At 42.5% G+C, this 19,417-nt stretch overlaps 1 protein-coding gene and 1 long non-coding RNA gene across 3 annotated transcripts in view; one reads left to right on the forward strand and one right to left on the reverse strand.

The window, feature by feature from the left end:
• Mtmr7 (myotubularin related protein 7) overlaps positions 1-19,417 on the reverse strand; it is an 88,738-nt gene that overhangs the window by 28,949 nt on the left and 40,372 nt on the right. For both annotated transcript variants that reach the window (XM_021663329.2, XM_060381629.1), the window contains exons 4-6: positions 14,775-14,932; positions 7,911-8,039; positions 4,211-4,345 (exon numbers count right to left, since the gene is read on the reverse strand). In XM_021663329.2, coding sequence (XP_021519004.1) covers positions 4,211-4,345; positions 7,911-8,039; positions 14,775-14,932 — 422 coding nt within the window. The remainder of the gene's footprint in view (positions 1-4,210; positions 4,346-7,910; positions 8,040-14,774; positions 14,933-19,417) is intronic.
• Positions 252-17,948, forward strand: LOC132653615 (uncharacterized). The gene is made up of 3 exons (XR_009591364.1): positions 252-380; positions 6,946-7,143; positions 16,059-17,948. It is a non-coding gene; the product is annotated as an uncharacterized LOC132653615 (long non-coding RNA).

Consider the following 19,417-nt stretch of genomic DNA (forward strand, 5'->3'; position numbering starts at 1 on the left):
TACTGAGTTCAGATCCTAAAAATCCTCAAGTAGATGAAGCCACAGAGGTAAATGAGGCCCAGTTTCTAGACATGCTTCAGAAGTAGGGGCTCGAAAAGCCACCGGTCCAAATGTGAAAAGCGTTTGCTATCTGGCATCAGAATTTCTGGTGCAGAAATACCCACAGGAGAAACAAAAAGTCACTGGCTGGGATCAAAAGATCACATGATCATGTGATCATCATGCACATGAAGCTAGCTGTTCCTGCTGCCATAAGAGCATAACTGAATGTGGAATGGAAAGCACATAAGGCTTCTGCCAAACGGTAGCTGATAATCCCACCAGGCCTGGGAGGGGTCACGTGAGCAGCAGGACCTGTGAGAGTTGGAGCCTAAAGGCAGGTGAGAACACAGCGACAACCTCAGTTACAGAATTTAAGCTCTGTGGTGGTGAACACTTGCTGAGTCATTTTGTTTATTTCTAGTGGAAAAAACAGAAATTGATTTAGAGTCGATGATAGAGGTCCACCACGTGGGAGCAGCAAGGCAAGTGGAGGGCATTTAAAAATTTATCAGTGAGCCAGGTCTGGTGGTACAGACCTGTAATCCTAGCTACTCTGCAAGCTGAGAAGGGGACAACAGTACAAGTTCAAGGACAGCCTTGGCAACTTAGTAAGACCTACTCCTCAAACCGACTGTGAAGAGAGACTGGGGATGTAGCTCAATGGCAAAGCACCTGCCCATGTGTGATGTTCTAGGCTCAATCATCCCCAGTACTGTTAAAAAAAAAATCAGCAGTGAGGAGGGAGAGATTATGAGCTCCCAGGAGTCTCATCAGCAACAAACACATCTCTGCACCTCACCTATGCCCATGCTCTTCACACACACACAGTTATACAAAGGAGACCTAATGACCAGCTGACCAACTGGACTCATGACTACATAAAAGAAAGAGGTAATGGGTAACCAAGCCAAGACTAGAAAGAAACAGATGTGCCACCCCTGGATCAATCAGACCCACAAACTTCCAGTGAGTGTTGGTCTTGAGATCAAGCAGTGAAGGCCTGGTCCCTATCCTTACCTCGGAGTCCAGGATCACACCAGTTATATTTTATGCCTGAATCATGACAAGACCTGATCTGACAGTGCTGAATAGCAAACCACAGCAAGCTAACTTTAGCGGAACTGGACCACGGCCTAATATGGGTTGTCAAAGGAAGGTCCCCTCCTCTCCTCATCTTGCCATGACCTACTAACTCTAACTATGGCCCACTCACGAAAGTACTACATGATTTTATTGCCTTCAAGGACTACAAATGAGCCTGTCAAATCTCCCCTTACCATCTAGAGATACCGTGTGCATGTTTAAGAGAATCACCATTATATTCAAGCAGGACTTCTCAGTCCAGGTTATTTTATGTTTTTAGCCCATAGAGGGTAGAAAATGGTCTCTTTCCCTCTCTACAGGCTGTGTGGGCTGATGAGGGCTTTTCTCAGGAATGCTTCCCTCCTGTGCTTTCTACCAGGCTCATCTGTTCTATGTAGCTGGTAAAAGGGGCCACACAGGAGGAATGCAGTTAGATAAAGAGTTCTTTGCAAGGGTAGGCAAATGCAGTCATCTTATTGGTTGACAGGCTTCTCTGATTAATACTTACTGACTGTCTGCCTTCTCAGCACAGGTATCCAAAGTGTGACTTTCCTAAGGTACACAGATAGGCTCCTAGAGGTAGGAAGTGCCCATTTCACTCACATGGCAGATTCCCTGTGGCATGAGCCTATTTCAGCAGCCTTGCTAGCATACTTGCCTGACGCCCCTCACTAAAATCCTTCAGTATAGATATGCTGTGTTATCAAAGTTTTATATAATTTGTTCAAGTCCAACCTAAGCCACAGGATATTTCTCCATGCTTTGTACTGGCAAAAAACAGGAGTGAAGACTGTCCCCCCACCTGCCATGAAACACAACCGTCTCTCTTCCATCCTCCTCCTCCTGCGATGGCTATCTGCAAGCTTGATGCATATTAAGACCAGGAAACAAGGTCCCAGGTTCCCACCTCTCTTCATAGTTGTGTTTTGCTCCCTGCATGGAACCCAGTGAACAGACACTACCTCATTTCCAGAGAGAAGAGAGAAATACCCCATGACTTCCTGTTGGGCAATAAGACAACCTCTGATGCAGTGACCTTCAGGCCATAACCACAAAGCAATACTTGGAGCTGGAGCAGGACAAGGGCCAGTAACCCACTGAAACAAGTGACAGTCTCAACCTCACCCCTGCCTTCAGGACTCATCCTTCCTCCATAGCTAAGCAGGTGACCGTCTAGCTTTTCCCCTTCAGGAGCTGGTAGACACACAGCACACAGCTCAGAGCCCTTCTTGCTCTTTTGGTCTTGAAGTGCTTTGGACTAAGCTTGGAGCTGGCTCTTCAGCTGAGTCTCTGGTTCCACTGAGTGCATGATCAACCAAGGTGGCAATCCTCTATAGTCCAGAAGGAGAAACAAGGTTCCCCCAGAAAAAACACTGGCTTTGAAGTCAAATAAGCCTGTGTTTGACTGAATGTGTCCTCAGCCCTAAAATGTGTGATCTTGGGTGAATTACCTGACCTCTTTAAAGCTAAGCCCTCACATAGGAAAAGAAAAGAAAAAGTCTTCCAATCTGCAGGATTCTCATAAGAATGAAATGAGAAAGTGCTTACCATTTTTGCAAGCTCATCAAAAATCCCAGAATATCTGATAAAGCCACAGGCAAGGCTGAAATATGATGACACACTGCCTGCTTTAGACCTCAGCAAACACTGTTCTGACACGTTTTCTTATTGTTTAATGTACCAACCTCTAGCGGCAGCATGTGACCTAGGAGACTTCTCAATAAATTCTTGGGACTGTCACTGCCTCTGCTGCCCTTCAGTTTCCCAACAGTGAACAATGCAGAAGGCTCTCATCTGAGTGAGGGACTCGGGAAGCTCTTGTGTCGACTTAGCTGGAAGGCCACGGATCGGGCTGCTCTGAGCTGCATCCTAAGCCTTTCTCTTTAATTGTACTAGGAGCAAACCTGGGTGCAGAAGCAAGGACTGGGGAGGGCTTGCATAGCAAACATCTGCTTAGTTTCCCGGGTACCTAGGAAGGCTAGGGATGGGGAGGAGGAAATCAACCAACATGGCCATGGTCTTAAAAAAAAAAAAAAAAAGGAAATGAACAGTTTAAAAACCATGTGAGTGGTCCTGGATAGATATGAGAAGAGGCGACCCCACTTTATTTAATGGATCAGAGTCAAACTTCCTATTACTTAAGAATAACAAAGAGTACTAAATATACCCTTTAAATCAAATCCTTAGGATTAGTTGGCTTTAAAGATGACCTAGCCTGGCCTCGCAGCTGTCATACTCTAAGGAAGGCTTATACTATACAGAGCCGACGTGGATCACTGGCTCTTAAGTTAGGATGTCAATCTGTTTATCTCTATTGGAAAAGCCCCGTCTTCCCGCCCTGTCCCAAATGTCCTCTAAGAAGCACATAGCTATCAGAAAACACAGAACAGCTCTTCCTTACATAAAAGACACAGAGAGGAGGAGGACAGTCAGGGTTGGAAGGCAGGGGTTTGAGCCTGATTCAGGCACAGGCACAAACTGAAAGACCATAATACAAGTTAAAAACTTTTTCACATCTTTCAGGTGCAGAACTTCCAGCTGGACAGGATTTTCATACCTGGTTGACAATTTAACCAATGTTGTGAAGTGAAAGTTTACTAGGAAGGCAGAGACCCATTATGTATTGTGTAGCAAGATGTGAAGACTACATTTACAAATACCTACAATTATGCCACTAAGTGCCTATTCTTAATGGTTTTACTTTTAAACTGGCAAGAGTTCGTAGTCTATTTTCTCTTTCCTATGTCACATTTTTATTCCCTTGTATTCATTTTTTAATAGCATGGCTGACATTTAATTCACATATTACACAACAACTTATAAAACTTAACAGCACCCATTTATTGTGTGACCAGCACAATGTTTAAAACAGGGTAAATAAAAATGTACTCAGCGCACTCAGCCTTTTCAGGAACAGAGTGTCAGCACAGAGCAGCCCCTTGGAGTCCCCATGGTCTGATCTCTCCAAGAACAATTCTTTGCAGACAAACCAACCATAGTAAGGAATATTATCAGTGAAGCTTTGGTTCCCTCCAGCCTCTGGACTCAGGGCCACAGAGGCATGTATGAAAATCCTGACACTTACTTTTGGCCGTGTGTCCACAACATAAATGAAGTCACTTCCGGGATTGGCTTTCCTGATGGCTTGAAGCATCTGCTCGTCCTCCAGGCACCGAGCACTGAAGCCAGAAAGAGGCTGGCTGCTCCTGCAGATAGAGGCCTGAGGGAAGAGGCCACAGAAACACAGTATTGTCAGAGATGCTTTGGGAGTATCCCCGGAACAAGGCACCTTTGGTTAGCATGCACCTTGCACCAACATCGGAAAATGGGATTGGATTTTGTGGAAATCAAGATTTGTTTGTTTTTAACCCAAGTTGAAGAACATGCTACACTGGAAGCTTTCTGTGTAAGATATTAGGAATGTGTGACAATGTTTAGGTAGGTTCCAAATCATGAAATTTAAAGCTATTTAAGCAACCTACTTTCCTTTCCACTAATATTGTTTCTTTTCACTGCTGAAAGTGTAATAACTATTCTCCTGAAACTTACAAAACACTATTAATGCCTTTTTGTCAGTTTCTGTAGTGTTTTTTGTCTATTTAAAAGACTCATAAACACCCAAAATCAGGCATAAGGGTCACATTTCTACAGCAATGAAAGCTTCATGTTACAGCTAGGTTTGCTCAGCAACAGTGTTTAGAGACAAGGAGTTTCTTCAGCCCCCATCTCAGCTTGTTCTGCCATTTCCCTGCCCTGCAATTCCAACATCAAACAACTGTCTTTCCATTTCACCAGGTCCTGCATCGGTGGGATTAACCAGCTGTAGCTTTAAACAACCATGGATGAAAGTATTTAAAGAAAAGTACTGACTCTGTACTGAATATACTCAGATTTGTTGTTGTTGCCTCTCCCTAAATAACCCACAAGTATTTACCTTGACTGGGGATTTTAAGCAATCAAAGAATCGATGTAAAGTGTGCAGGAGGGTGTGAGCAGGGTTCGTGCAAACATTACCATTTTATGTGAGGGTTAGTACGCGCAGAGACATTGGTCTCTGAGCAACTCTGAGACCCATCCCCACAGACAGCATGGAGAACTTCATACTGCACTCTTGGATGATATATAGATGATATATAGAAAAACCATGAATAAGTGAGGATAGGTAAACACACAGCTTTAAACTTAGCTTTCACAGCAAAATATTTTTGTGGGTTTAGCTTCTGGCACTTTAATCACACATAAATCTCTTGAATTTATGATCCTTCTGACTGCTAGGATTTCTGGATACACCACTATACTCAGTTGGTTTATTCAGTGTAGGGGATTGAACCCAGGGCTTTGTGCATGCTAGGAAAGTTATCTACAGACTCTCGCATATCCAGGCTCCGAATCAACAGGAAGTTGGGCAGTATGACACACCCATAAGAGTAGCATTGCAGAGAATCCAACTTGAGTCTTAGTTCTGCTCACACTATATGATCTGGAGCAATTACATGCCTTCTCAGTATCTCAGCTTCCTCTTGTATAAAAGCTGGTAATAGTTAAAATCAAGTGGAATGCTAACGTGTACACTCCTGGAACATTCCTAGAACTATGCCGAACACCTTAGTTACTTTTCAATGAACCATATATATAAATAATATATATTATGCATATATTATATATATCCTTTGATCCCAAAGGGAGTTGGGGCAGGGGTGGGGAACAAGGTTCATGTACAGAAACAGGCTTAAAATTAATGTTATCGGCTGCCTTGACATCTGGTAAAGCCAAGAGGCCCTGATTCAAGCTCTCACCACATGCTGCTTCTACAGGTTAAGGGGCTCACATCAGTAAGGGGCTTCAGTTCCCCACCAGCCTATGGTAATAACACAGCAGTCAAACCTCCTGCAGGAACAGGATGACCTCCCTCTCATGACTCCTGTAGCACCCCATTTTTACTGCTCCCAGTATAACCTCGTGGCCCTTCTTATTCTATGGATGGGTTATAATGAGCAATAAGTGCATGGGAAACCAGCAGACCATATCACCTGACTTTTACTTACTTGCAGAAATCCGTATTTCAGCAATGATACTTTTTTAAGGACAAGCCCTCATCCAGAAGTACTTATATAGTTAAATATAATACAGGAATACAAATATTGTTACAAAACACAAATATAATTATTATTCTACCTGCAATTCAGATCTTACCATGTACAGAGGTGGGAAAATGGGAGCTTAGGTGCCCACATGGTGTTTCCCATGAAGTGATGCTTAGGAATATGTCCATCTGACTGATACCTTTTCAAGAACAGCTAAAACTCAATGCAGAGGATCACCAACTTCTTAATATACTTAGTTGCTAGGCAAGTTCACTATCAGATTGGAAGGTCAAGCAGAAGGACAGCATGTGAGGGCAGAAGTGGGTGATGAGGGTCATCAGAGCAAGGTTGGCCTCTGAGGTCTGTCTCCTAAAGATCTGATCCTGTCTGAAGTATTCCACCTTTGCCCATACGATATTCACACTGGCTCAAAAACAGGTTCACTTTTCTCCAAAGAGGGGGTACCATAGATCCTGGACTCACTGTTTAAATACTCTGCCTGTCCTACTGCTGAAAGGAGGAATAATCCTCTATTCCTTACCTAAATTCCTCCCCTCTTTCACTTCACCAATAAACTACAAAATGTGAATGTTACTGGCATCCCGGTTTAAAGTGCAACAGGAAATCTCACAACCTTACTAGTTCAACTTTCAAAAAGGGAAAGGCGCAACATCCTTTGACCCTAGACACTGTTCCATTCCTGTGTTGACTAAAACCAATGTTAACCTTTCACCAGCCCCATCTCATGGCTAAGAAGTGAACAAGAAAGCGGATGCAAATTCATCCCTTCAAGGAACAGAACCCATCAATGAAGCAGTATTTCCTCTTGAAGAAGGCAACAGAGGGCCATATGCTTACTCTACTGAAGCTGCCTTGCTCCACATGTTTTTGGAAGCCTGCTATATCACCTGGCAGCTGCTGCTCCACCTTGGCTGTAAGTAAATTTACATTCACTTACACACAATCACACACGTGAGTGCTTATACACACACAGATAACATCACTTAGTTTTGCACATAAAACTATGTTAACTGTGAAAATCAAACATTTTTGCCTGGCCTGAACCAAATGATTTTTAGTTGATGGCAAAGACCACCATTGTTCCTCCAAATTGGTTTTCCTATCTTCCATAGAAATGGAGTTTTAAATTCTTGCATGGCTACCTACAAGACTGCATTTTCATGCCTATTCCATATAGTTCTGGTGACTAGTATGTAAGCAGAAATGTCACACATGATTCTCAGAGCCTTGCTTTAAAAAGGGACTCAACATTGTTGAGTCCCTCCTCATCCACTGCCAGGAGAGGGGTAGTGATGGCTGATACTGAGGTCTTCTTTAGGATCTCAGGATCACAGCCAGGCATGGGGCCTCCAGAGAGCATAGCCTAATTCATGCCGATTACACTTAGGTACTATCTGAGTCTACCATTAGTTTATTGTCAAATATACATGAAAGGTAAGTAAGTTTCTGCATGGAACTAGATTGTCTCACACCATTCAGAGGATATGAATGTAACACAAAGAATTAAAATAAATACACACACACACAAAAGAGAGAGAAGGCAGATAGGGACAGACAAGCAGAAAGACACACACACACACACACACACACACAGAAAGAGAGAGAGAGAGAATGATCACTGTGCATTCAGGATAAAACATAAAAGCAGAGTGTGAAACAAAGACCCGCTTGGAGACATACATGGCTTTCTTTACAGTAGTAGGAAAGGGCAGGAAATCGCCGTCTGCTCCGGAACTTGGAACTGCCCACAATGATGTGTGCTGTGGCCGATTTGGGGACGTACAGTTCCGTGGGGTAAGAGTCACAAACCTGTCATCAGAAAACACAAAGGTGTGTTGAGGCAATCAAGCATTCCATTGCAATTTGCCACCACAAGTCCCATTTCAACATACTGAAAGGTTGCAGATCTTAGCTTTCCTAATCAAGTTACAGAGGAGGCTGTTTCAAGGAAACCTGAAGCCACTCAGAAATGAAGCTGATTCTGTGACATAATTCTGAAGGAGAGCAAAACAACCACGGACGTCCTGCCTTTGTGCACTGTCCCTTCTCTCCAAAAGCTCTTTATGTGGGGAGGACAGTCTTCCTTTCATCAAAAAGGTACAAACTGTAACTCTGCTTCCTAATGGCTGAAGAAATATTAGCTGCCTGTATCTGACTGGCAGCCTGTGTGGGGACAGTTTCCTACAATGTAACCACAGCAGTTACATCCTCAGATTACCTCTGTGTCCCTGGCACACTGTGTCCTCTTCAGCCTTCTCTGAAACCCCTGCCCCTGGTCCTCTCAACTTTCTTCCATGCTTCCCCAGCCTACGCTGTCCCACTTTCCTCAGGAAGTCTCCTCCCAGGTCCTCCCAGGAAGATTTCTAGATAGGATTTCGTGGTGTGCCTCCCATTTCCACACAATGTACCAGTTTTATCTGTGATTCACAAGCGTGTTGGTTTTGTAAGTGGTAAGAAAAGATCTGCTCCTTCTGGCAGAAACTGCCACAGGGAGACCTGGTGCCTTGAGAGTGTCTAAAGAGCGAGAATAGGACACTTACTACACAGTGTGGAGTTTGCAGCTCCGCAACCTTGGGGAAGCCAAACTACACTGGATGCTTTGGTTTTCTAATCTCCCAAACTGACAGTTAAGTAATGATATTTTAGAGAGTTAATAGAAAGAAAAAAAAAATCAGACAACACCCACGACAGAGCACTTTATAAACCACCACAGCCAAAAGAAATGCCAGCACTTGGCAATGTTGACGGCTGCTGGCTATCGGTGTTTGACTTTCCCATCAGTCAATCCATCAGGTGGCAGTTTCCTGGGCTTCACCACACAACTGTTTATTTCCTGGAAGTCAAGCATCTCTGAGGTCATAGCAACAGAATCCTCATGGGTGTGGCAATATGGGGGTAATATTTAATCTTTGGCCATCTCCACCCACCCTTACCACAGTGCAAGTTGCCACTGAAGGAAAGGAGAAACAAGAAGCCTCCTGACTACAAATAGTTTTGTCAAGATGCCCTCCCTCCCTGCCTGCCTGCCTCCACTGACTCCCTTAACTAGACTGCTAAGTCATGGAGCAAGAGATAAAAAGGCCACAAGAAAAGATCATCCTGAGTGAGGTATCTCAGAAGCAGAAACACACACAGGGTATATACTCACTTTTAAGTGGATATTAGACATTTAATATAGGATAAACATACTAAAATCTGTACAGCTAAAGAAGCTAAGCAAGGAGGAGGACCCTGGGTAAGATGACCTATCCTCATTTGAAAGGCAAATGGGACAGGTATTGGAAGAGGGAGAAAGCAGGGAACAAGACAAGAGTGTACCACAGATGGCCTCTGAAAGACTCTACCCAGCGGGTTATTAAAGTGGACACTGAGATAGCCAAACTTTGAGCAGAGTTCAAGGAATCTTATGAAAGAAGGGGGAGATAGAAAGACCTGGAAGGGTCTGGAGTTCCACAAGAACAAAACCAAAAATAATCTGGGCACAGGGGTCTTTTCTGAGACCGATACCCCAACCAAGGACTATTCATGGAGATAACCTAGAACCCCTGCATAGATGTAGCCCATGGCAGCTGTCTCCAAATGGGCTCTCTAGTAATAGGAACAGGGACTGTCTCTAACATGAAATCAATGACTGGCTCTTTGATCACCTCCCCCCTGAGGGAGGGGTAGCCTTAACAGGCCACAGAGGAAGACAATGCAGCTAGCCCTGATGAGACCAGATAGGCTAGGGTCAAATGGAAAGGGAAGAGGTCCTCCCCCATCAGTGGACTGGGGAAGGGGGATGGAAGAGATGATGAAGGGCTGAAGTGGGAGGGGATAAGGGTGGGGTCTACAGCTGAATTTATTAGAGTGAATAAATTGTAATAAATAAAAAATTATATATGTTTTTTAAAAGGCCATAAGAGAGATGAGCACAGGTCCAAAGTGTAACTACAGTCTCATATGGGCTTGGGTGCTCTGAAGGAAAATCCTGTTCCAAGACTGCAGAGCAGAGCTCACTTAGACCCAGACAGGCAGAATAAGGCCCCAACCCACTGCACTTCCTTCCTGATTACAGCCTGGTGTCTGAGTCTGTTTCAAGTAAGCAAGCTACTAGAAAATTAGCACACATACTACTCCTGCTGGCCCAAAGGTCAAAGGCATGTGGTCACTGTACCAGACTGCCATGTGCTGAAACATAAATGGGAGGGATACTTGAGTTCCATTTTTAGAAGAACCATTTTGTCCTCACTAAAGAAATAAGCCAGGCTTAAAGGCTCATGTGTCTTGGTGGGGTCCAGCCCTATGGAATCTTTTGCACTCATTCAGTAAGCTGTTACCAAGTCCTTACTTTATTAAGGAATTACTGTTAGACCCTGGGCAAAAATGAGTTAACAGAGATGGGGGCTGTGATGATGTCAGATCAGTCAGAACTGGTCTCTGCTGACCTGGACGTAACCTTCCGGTAATGTATTTACCTTATGTAGATGCTATCCATCCAAGATGCTACCCAATGGGTCCGAGTCAGACCTGGGGTAGGCTTACTGTCGGGAACTGCGATATATCTACACAGAAATATCTTGTTAAATATTTAGGCCCTAGAACTCATTTCAAGGAATTTGTGAAAAATGAGGGTACGAGCAAGGTAAAGTAAATAATATAATATAATATAATATAATATAATATAATATAATATAATATAATATAGTAAGATCTAGCTCTAGGGAAGTGAAATTATAATTAAATTAAAATTTAAAATCTAATTGAAAGTTAAAAACAACTCTAATTAAATACATGATTTAGATACTATTTTAAGTTATAGTGCAAGAGAGACTGAGCAAATCTGCCCCATTTCCAGGGACTGAGCCTGGGACCCTCTCCATGCTAGTCAAGTGCTCTGCCACAGAGCTACATCCACAGCCTGACTAAAAATTTACCCTTGTAATGGGAACTTCGGGGTTGTATATAAAATCAAGTACAAGCTTAGAGAGTTAGGCTTCCATAGCCAGTGTCAAAGGGGTCTTAACTGATGCATCAGTGACAAAGAGATGACAACTACTAACCTGCCCACAACCACACAAACTCACCTGACATCTTCTCTACCATTGGCAAGTTGCTCTTGCCCCACCGACTTGAAAGGCATTGTGCAGAGGATAAAACTAGCTCAGAAAGCAAGAGGGGAAATATGGGTTTTTCTCAGTCATAAATTCAAATACACAAAAAGTGCATTGTGATGAAACTCTTCCAGTGGATGATTAGTTAGAACTTACTATGTAAGATAATTTTTGTTCTATTCTAAACTGGTAGTAAATAAATATATCTCTGTGGTATTTCTCAAGTCAGAAAATCCCGAGGTTTTCACCTTTTCTGCCACATCATTCTGTAAATGGCCAGGCTTGTTTTGCTGTGTGCTTTTCTGGAAGGAAATGATGAGTGACACATTTTTTCAGTGTGTGCAATGCAGGACGCCAGTTACTATGTCTGAGTCACTTTTGTGATGTTAATTCTAAGAGGAAAAGTCATCAAAAAGTAGAAAGAACCATATTTTCAAGAAAAGATTATTCACTGGTTGTGGTTCACTTTCTTTTTTAAGAAATTTATTTATTTATTTATTTATTTATTTATTTATTTCAACTTACTCACTTTGCATCCCAGCTGTAGCTCCCTCCCTCATCTCCTCCCAGTCCCACTCCTCCTCCCTTAGTCCACTGATAGAGGAGGACCTCCTCCCCTTCCATCTGACCCTACCCTATCAGGTCTCATCAGGATTGGCTGCATCATCTTCCTCTGTGGCCTAGCAAGGCTGCACCCGCCCTCCCAAGGGGAGGTGATCAAAGAGCCAGCCACTGAGTTCATGTCACAGACAGTCTCTGTTCCCTTTTCTAGGGAACCCACTTGGAAACTGAGCAGCCTATGGGCTTCCTCTGAGCAGCGGTTCTAGGTCCTTTCCATGCATGGTCCCTGTTTGGAGTATCAATTTCTGCACGACCCCCTGGGCCTACGTATTTTGGCTCTGTTGTAACCTTGAAAAAAACACTTTGGAAATAAGTCTAGCACTTTATCAGAAAATTAGGAATAGCGCTACCACAAGATCCAGCTATACCACTCCTGGGCATATATCCAAAAGATGCTAAACCATACAACAAGAACATTTGCTCAACTATGTTCACAGCAGCTTTATTTGTAATAGCCAGAATCTGGAAACAACCCAAATGTTCCTCAACTGAAGAATGGATACGGAAATCGTGGTACATTTACACAATGGAATACTACTCAGCAATTAAAAACAAGGAAATTATGAAATTTGTGGTTCACTTTCTTTTCTTCCTTGCTCAAGGACAGTTGTCTTTTAAAATTAACGGCATCTGACTCCCTTAAATAGAGTTGGATTTCCCTACATTTTTTCATCTTAAAGCTAAAACATTTGGTGCAAAAATTGACATTTGCAAGAGGACAACCTGTTCTGATTATATTAATCTGATTCTTCACAAAGATTAAGTATGAGATCATTGTTGAATTGAAGCATAATTACAAAGAAGATTCAGTATCATAAGTAACCAGCTGTATCTCAAATAATCTGTATCTCTGATATAGTCTGGACAATAGTGAAGAATCACCCAATTTTAGGATAAGATTTACTATCAAACTATAAAATCACAATTAGTAAAAATGTTTATTGTAGATCTTACATAGAGTCAAATTTGGACAAAGATTAGCAATATATAAAAGTACAAATCACAGTTAAAATAAATGATTGGAGCTGGGATGTAGCTCAAATGGTAGTGTCTTAGCCTAGCATGCAAGAAGTTCTAGATTCAGTTTCCAGAACCCTGTTAAGTCAGGCATGGAAGCATAATCTATACCCTAGAGATTTAATTTAATTTAATTTAATTTAATTTAATACCCAGAGAAAGGAGGTTTAGGAGTTGAAGGCCATCTTTGACTATATGGTGAGTTTAAGTTCATCCTGAGTACTACTTGAGACTGTCTCAAAAAAAGAAAAAAAAATAAAAATCAGAAGTTCCGAAGATCAGAAAACATGCTGGGATCTATCTGTAATAGCTACATGGATGAAAACAATTACCCAAAGCAAAACAATATACATAAATATACACCAAGACAATCTTCTAGAATAAAGGAACAAGAAAATGAAGAAACAATGTAGTCTTAGTTTTTTTTTTTTAACATAGAAATGTATAAATAAATTAATGAAGGAAAAAAACATAGAAATGTTATGTGAATATGTTTTCATTTTAATCCCCGGTGTAGGATATGGGGCTGCTTCAGACTGTCCACAGCAGCTGACTATGATTTGTCCTGTGCTCTAGCTGGGGTGTGATTTTGCCAGCTGCAGAGTTTGTCTGAAAGGCCGGAGCCCCCAGAATGGTGTGGCCGCTGCCTCCCTGCTGCTGTTGCTGTTTACTGGATTGCTGTTTGGAGATTCTTGACTAGAACGATTACATTTTCCCTAAGGAACTTGACACCCCTAATCAGCAAAAAGTAGTCTAATGATATTGATGCTTACTTCCCCTCTAACTTACTTTCTCTTTTACCTAGTGTTGGGGAGGATGGAAGAGATAGGGATGGTATAGAGGGAAAGGAACCCAATAAATAGCCAAAACGTCCAGTTACAAGGCAATTCAGAGTCACTATGAATGGCCAATAAATGCAGGCACTATTTAAATATTAAAAGAGGCTATCAAAGGAAGTATCATGAACGAAGGAAGGAAAATAAAGTAGAAGAGTGGGCTTGCAGTACACTTCAGTATTTGCCTGACATGCACAGAACCCTAGGCTTTAGCCTCACCAATACACTATAGGGTTAAACTAAAGAAATTCTCATTTTTTCTCTCTCTCTCTTCCCCATGTCTATCTCCATCTCTTGCTAACTCCCTGGAGCATGAGGAATTAATACTGAAGCTAATACTGAGATGTGAACTCATCACTGAAGAGAACAAGAGGTTCACTTGGCACTCCTTCCCTTTCTCCATACTCCTCTCTGGGAGCATAGGCACATTTTTTTTTCCACATCTCTCCAGGGAGCCTCTTGGTGACCTTATGTACCAATTGAAAATCCAGTAAGCATATCAAGGGGCTGGTGCCAAACTGCCATCAGGGTCCCTCTGATTTCCACACTAATCGGCCCCTGTACTATAAAAAGACATGATGGGAGAATGAGGTCCCAGCCAGTGCCCCAGCAACTGCCTGGCCACAGAGTCTCCACTGGGCCTTCCCGAGTTTACAAATGTTCACCTCTTAAGAGGAAGAGTATGTGGGGATAGTCTTGAGGGACTAATTCTACGTGCATTTAGAAAAGAAAGCCAGAATGAGCCTGGGACATAGCTACAGTAGCAGATGACTTGTGTAGAATACAGAAGACCCTGGGTTCAATCCTCAGTACTGGAGGGGCTAGGGAACCACCAAAAAGAACGAGACTTGGGAACCCTCAGACTTCATCTATAAAGAGCTGCAGAATCTAGGAAAGACAGAAGTTATCTCATGCTAATGGACATAAGACTTCGTGCGGTTTAAGTGTTTGTATTCCACTAAAATGGCACTACTCACTCTGTAGTCTCTGTTCACATCGCTGAGCTGCCAGTAGTTATCAGGGAGGCCCATTCGCTCATACTCCTCACTAAGATCAACCAGAGACCAGCCCTGCTCGCGTTCTTCCTTATCCAGCTTGGGATTGAAGGAAAAGCAGTATAACTCCTCGTATTTCACTGCAAGAGAGAGAGAGAGAGCAAAGCCAAATCAAGCTAAGCCAAAGCCAGAACCAAACTGCACCCAAAACGTTCTGTCCCAGCTAGAGTTCACCATCCCAGCCTCCCAATCCTGGCGTGGGGACAAGGGTACCCTGCTGCCATGGACAGGGTCCCACAAACCCCTCCCAGGAATGGCAAGAGGACCTTGAGGATGCAACTCTTCAAGAGCCTCCTTCCCTATAGAAAGTAGGATGTTTCCTGTTGTCAGCATATTTACTTTAACTACTTTAAGAGTGAATATATTTTCCAAAACACGTAAAATATGGAGCATAAAGTAATTACATCTATAGGAACTCATCAGATGTCTAATGTGCTTGGATTTGGAACAGATTTTGAGAGACACAGTTTGATGCTCACAATACTAAGAAAGAGGAAACTAAATAGTTACAAAAGCAATAGATTAATGTTCCCACTAAAAACGTTTGCGTTGAACAACTGCACACATAATTGCATTGCTCTTAGGAAATTTATAGGAGTAATTAATAAAATCAGTTCATAATACACAAGTAGCCTGTGTGCAGAGTCCAAACTGAGGGATGCACCATGAAAGCCTGCCTTCAGCTCTGCCAGGACATTTTTATCCTTCAGGCTTGTGAGGTCATGCCTAATAGCCTCACTGTTTCCCTTTTCCCAACAAAATCTAGCATTTGACTCTCTTTGCTGTGGTTCTTGCCATATAAGGGAAATATACAATTTAGCACTGCCCAACAGGAATGTAATATAAGCCACATCGCCCTCACAAAAGTTGCCGTGGCCACATTAAAAAATTAATTTAGAGGGAGGAGGGAGGGTGGGATTGGGAGGGGAGGAGGGAGGGGCTTATGGGGGGATGCAGAATGAATAAAGTGTAATTGATGAAAAATTTAAAAAAAATTAATTTAGTAATATTTTAATCCAATATAGTTACTATAACATGTATAGAAGACAAAACTGTTCTGTCTGGGGGATACCATGTGGACTACAGCTCAGTTCAGAGACTGCCACATTTTAAAGTGCTGGATGGGCAACTGTGGCCAGTTGCCACCATACTGGAAGTACAAGACTTAAGAATTCTTGATGATGATGAGTCCCTGTTTTGTTCTAGATTCTGTTCTAACAAACTGATCGACCCAGCTGATTTGCACCAATGCTGATCCTCACTTCAGAGATGAGAAAAGTGGGGCAAAGGAGGCGGAGGAACAGCACTTCTGCAGGGTCATGCGGCTGGGAGAGGGGGCACCCAGACAGGGACATGAGCTGGCTGCATGCTCAGCATCACTGTGCTTGGTGCTCCCCATGGCAGCTCTCCGGTCTCCCCTTATTTTCCCTCTCCCATGATAAACTTCCTGTCTCTCTCCAATGTTGCCTGCATCCTCAGTTTTCTCAGGCCCTCCCATTTAGTGCTCAGCTTGCTGAACGCCCTCTGTGCAGCCAATTTAACGCTCCTACAAATGACTGGAGGCCCTATAAAGGCTCTGGCCACCAGCAAGAGGCCAAGGAAAACTCAGCTGTAAGCTTGTTTTGACTGCTATTAAGATGACTCATCCGCACGAAAGAAGAAAGAGACGTCCTATTTTGAAGAAAGATAAAGACATTTTCAAGGACTGCATCTTTTTCACTAGACATGTCAGAGGCACAACTAGACAGATTATGTTCCACTTCAGTCTTCTTGACATCACCTTTCTAAACTTTAGAACAGAACACTGGCAATGGATCAGATAATAACAGTACACAGACACACTCACATTGACCAGACACGATCAGTAAAACAGTTTCTGTCATATGAGCTAATGGGAAACAGCAGAGAAGATTGAGATCCTGTTCTAGGAACAGCTGGTTCAACAGTGACCCATCTTTTCCATTACTGAGTACCATTTTCATGACTCAGACTTCTGCTACCACAACGCTAACTGCAAATGCAATTGTGGGAGATGCCAAAAGGAACTCTTGAGAAATCTGCAGCTCCCAGGGGGAAATAATGAAAGTTAAGCTTCCTTTGTTAAGTGTTTACAAATAGATTTAAAGGTAGGAAGAGAAAAATATCACATGACTGACAGCACTCTGTATGTGGGCTGATGCTGAACAATGAAATTATACAAGACAAAGAACAGTGGACAGGAAGCTCATTCTGGAGCTCAATGACATTAAACTAGAGTTACACTGAAATTATAAAATGTTTTCTTTTGGACATTTTTATAGAAAGAGATGATAAAAAAATCCTCAGGCCCAATTTTAAGCAAAATGAGGGCAAGAAAGCCTCCATTTCATTGATTTATTATTGTTGGCCAAACCTGGATCTTGCTAATATACTGTGGGTAGAAGCCAGCCTACACTGTACACTAGAGACTGTGTAATTTGAGAAATTAAAAAATACCGTAGCACAGACGTACATTTTACAAAATAGTTCCCATGTTATAATTGTTCTGTTCTTCCCACTCCAATGCTTATGATAAAATATGGCACAAATTTTAACAGTCACCAGGGAAGATTTTAAAAAATTGGTATAGAAAATAAATTTAAATAAAAAAGATTTTAAAAACGGACTAAAGATTCCTTGCACTCTGCCCAAAGGTTGGCCATAAGTCTAAGCATCTCTTTTGATAGTCTGCAGGGCAGAGAGCCTTTCAGAGGCCCTCTGTGGCAGGCTTCTAACTTGTTCCCTGTGTTTTCCTTCTTCTGATGTCCAGCCTCTTTGCCTTTCTAGATGCAGATTGAGTGCTTTAACCTGAGTCCTTCCTCTTGATTAGTTTCTTTAGGTGTACAGATTTTAGTAGGTTTATCCTATATTATAAGTCTATAGGAGTGAGTACATACCGTGTGTGTCTTTCTGCTTCTGGGATAGCTTACTCAGGATGATCTTTTCCAGTTCCTACCATTTACCTGCAAATTTCATGATTTCCTTGTTTTTTATTGCTGAGTAATATTACATTGTGTAGATGTACCACTATTTCTGTATCCATTCCTCAGTTGAGGGGCATCTGGGTTGTTTCCAGCTACTGGCTATTATCAATAAAGCTGCTACAAACATGGTTGAGCAAATGTCCTTATACCGTACTTGAGCCTCTTTTGGATATATGCCTAGGAGTGGTATAGCTGGATCTTGAGGCAGCGCTATTCCTAGTTATCTAAGAAAGCACCAGATTGATTTCCAGAGTGGTTGTACAAGTTTACATTCCCATGAGTAGTGGAGGAGGGTTCCCCTTTCTCCACAACCTCTTCAGCAAGAAATGGAAAATAGTAAGATCTGGAGAGGACAAGAGCTCCACAAGGAGAGCAATAGAACCAAAAAATCTGGGCACAGGAGTCTTTCCTGAAACTGATACTCTAACCAAGGACCATGCATGGAGATAAACTAGAAGCCCTGCACAGATGTATCCCATGACAGTTCAGTGTCCAAGTGGGTTCCATAGTAATAGAAACAGGGACTGTCTCTGACATGAACTGACTGGCCTGCTCTTTGATTTCCCCTAAGGGGGAAGCAGCATTACCAGGCCACAGAAGAAGACAATGCAGCCACTCCTAATGAGAACTAATAGACTAGGATCAGAAAGAAGGAAAAGAAGACCTCCCCTTTCAGTAGACCTGAGGAGGGGCATGCGTGGAGAAGGGGGAAGAAGGGATTGGGAGGGGAGGAGGAGGGGAGGTCTTCTGTTAGCTTATTCTATTTAGCACATGGTTCTCTATTTGCATCCATACTTTCACAAGCGATAGAATTTTTGCCTTTTCAAAGCTTAATAGTAATCCATTGTGTATTGCAGGGATTAGAGTGAGGAGGTCTCCTGTAAGCTCATGTATTTAAATCCTTGGTCTCCTGCTGGTGCTATCTGAGGAGGTTATGGAATCTATGGGATGTAGAGCTTTGCTGGGTTAAGCACATTACTGGGGGGAGGGGCGCTTTGAGGGTTTTATAGCTTCACTCCACTTCAAATTTGTTCTGCTTTTTTGGGTGTGGTTGAAGATAGGAGTGCTAAGCATCCAGGGCCAGCTGTTTTCTGGACTCCAGCCCCCTGCAGCTCCAAACCCAAACAAACGCTTCCTTCTATTAGTTGCCTTTGCTGATATTTTAATCAGAGCAATAGAAAAGTAACTAACACCTGCACACATCTTTATCCAGTCATCAGTGGACGGACACACAGGTTGATAGCTGTGCTACTGTGGATACTGTTATAATGAACATGGAGGAAGTCGTCTCTTCACTGTAATGACAACAAATCTGTCAGATGACTCGGACGGCAGCTCTGTTTCATTTCTGAGGAGTGCCACAGTATTTTCAATATATTCATTTATATCCCTACAGCACATGAGAGTTCTCTTTTCTCCATACGCTTTCTGATCAGAGTAGTTTCTTCTTTTCCACATCAACCACTCTACTAGCCATGAGGTGCTATCTCAGGGTGGTTTTGTTTGTTTGTTTGTTTGTTTGTTTTTAATCTCCCTAATGATTAGTGACATTGAGTTTCTCAC

This window comes from Meriones unguiculatus, chromosome 4 (assembly GCF_030254825.1).
Source record: "Meriones unguiculatus strain TT.TT164.6M chromosome 4, Bangor_MerUng_6.1, whole genome shotgun sequence".
Classification (NCBI taxonomy): Eukaryota; Metazoa; Chordata; class Mammalia; order Rodentia; family Muridae; genus Meriones; species Meriones unguiculatus.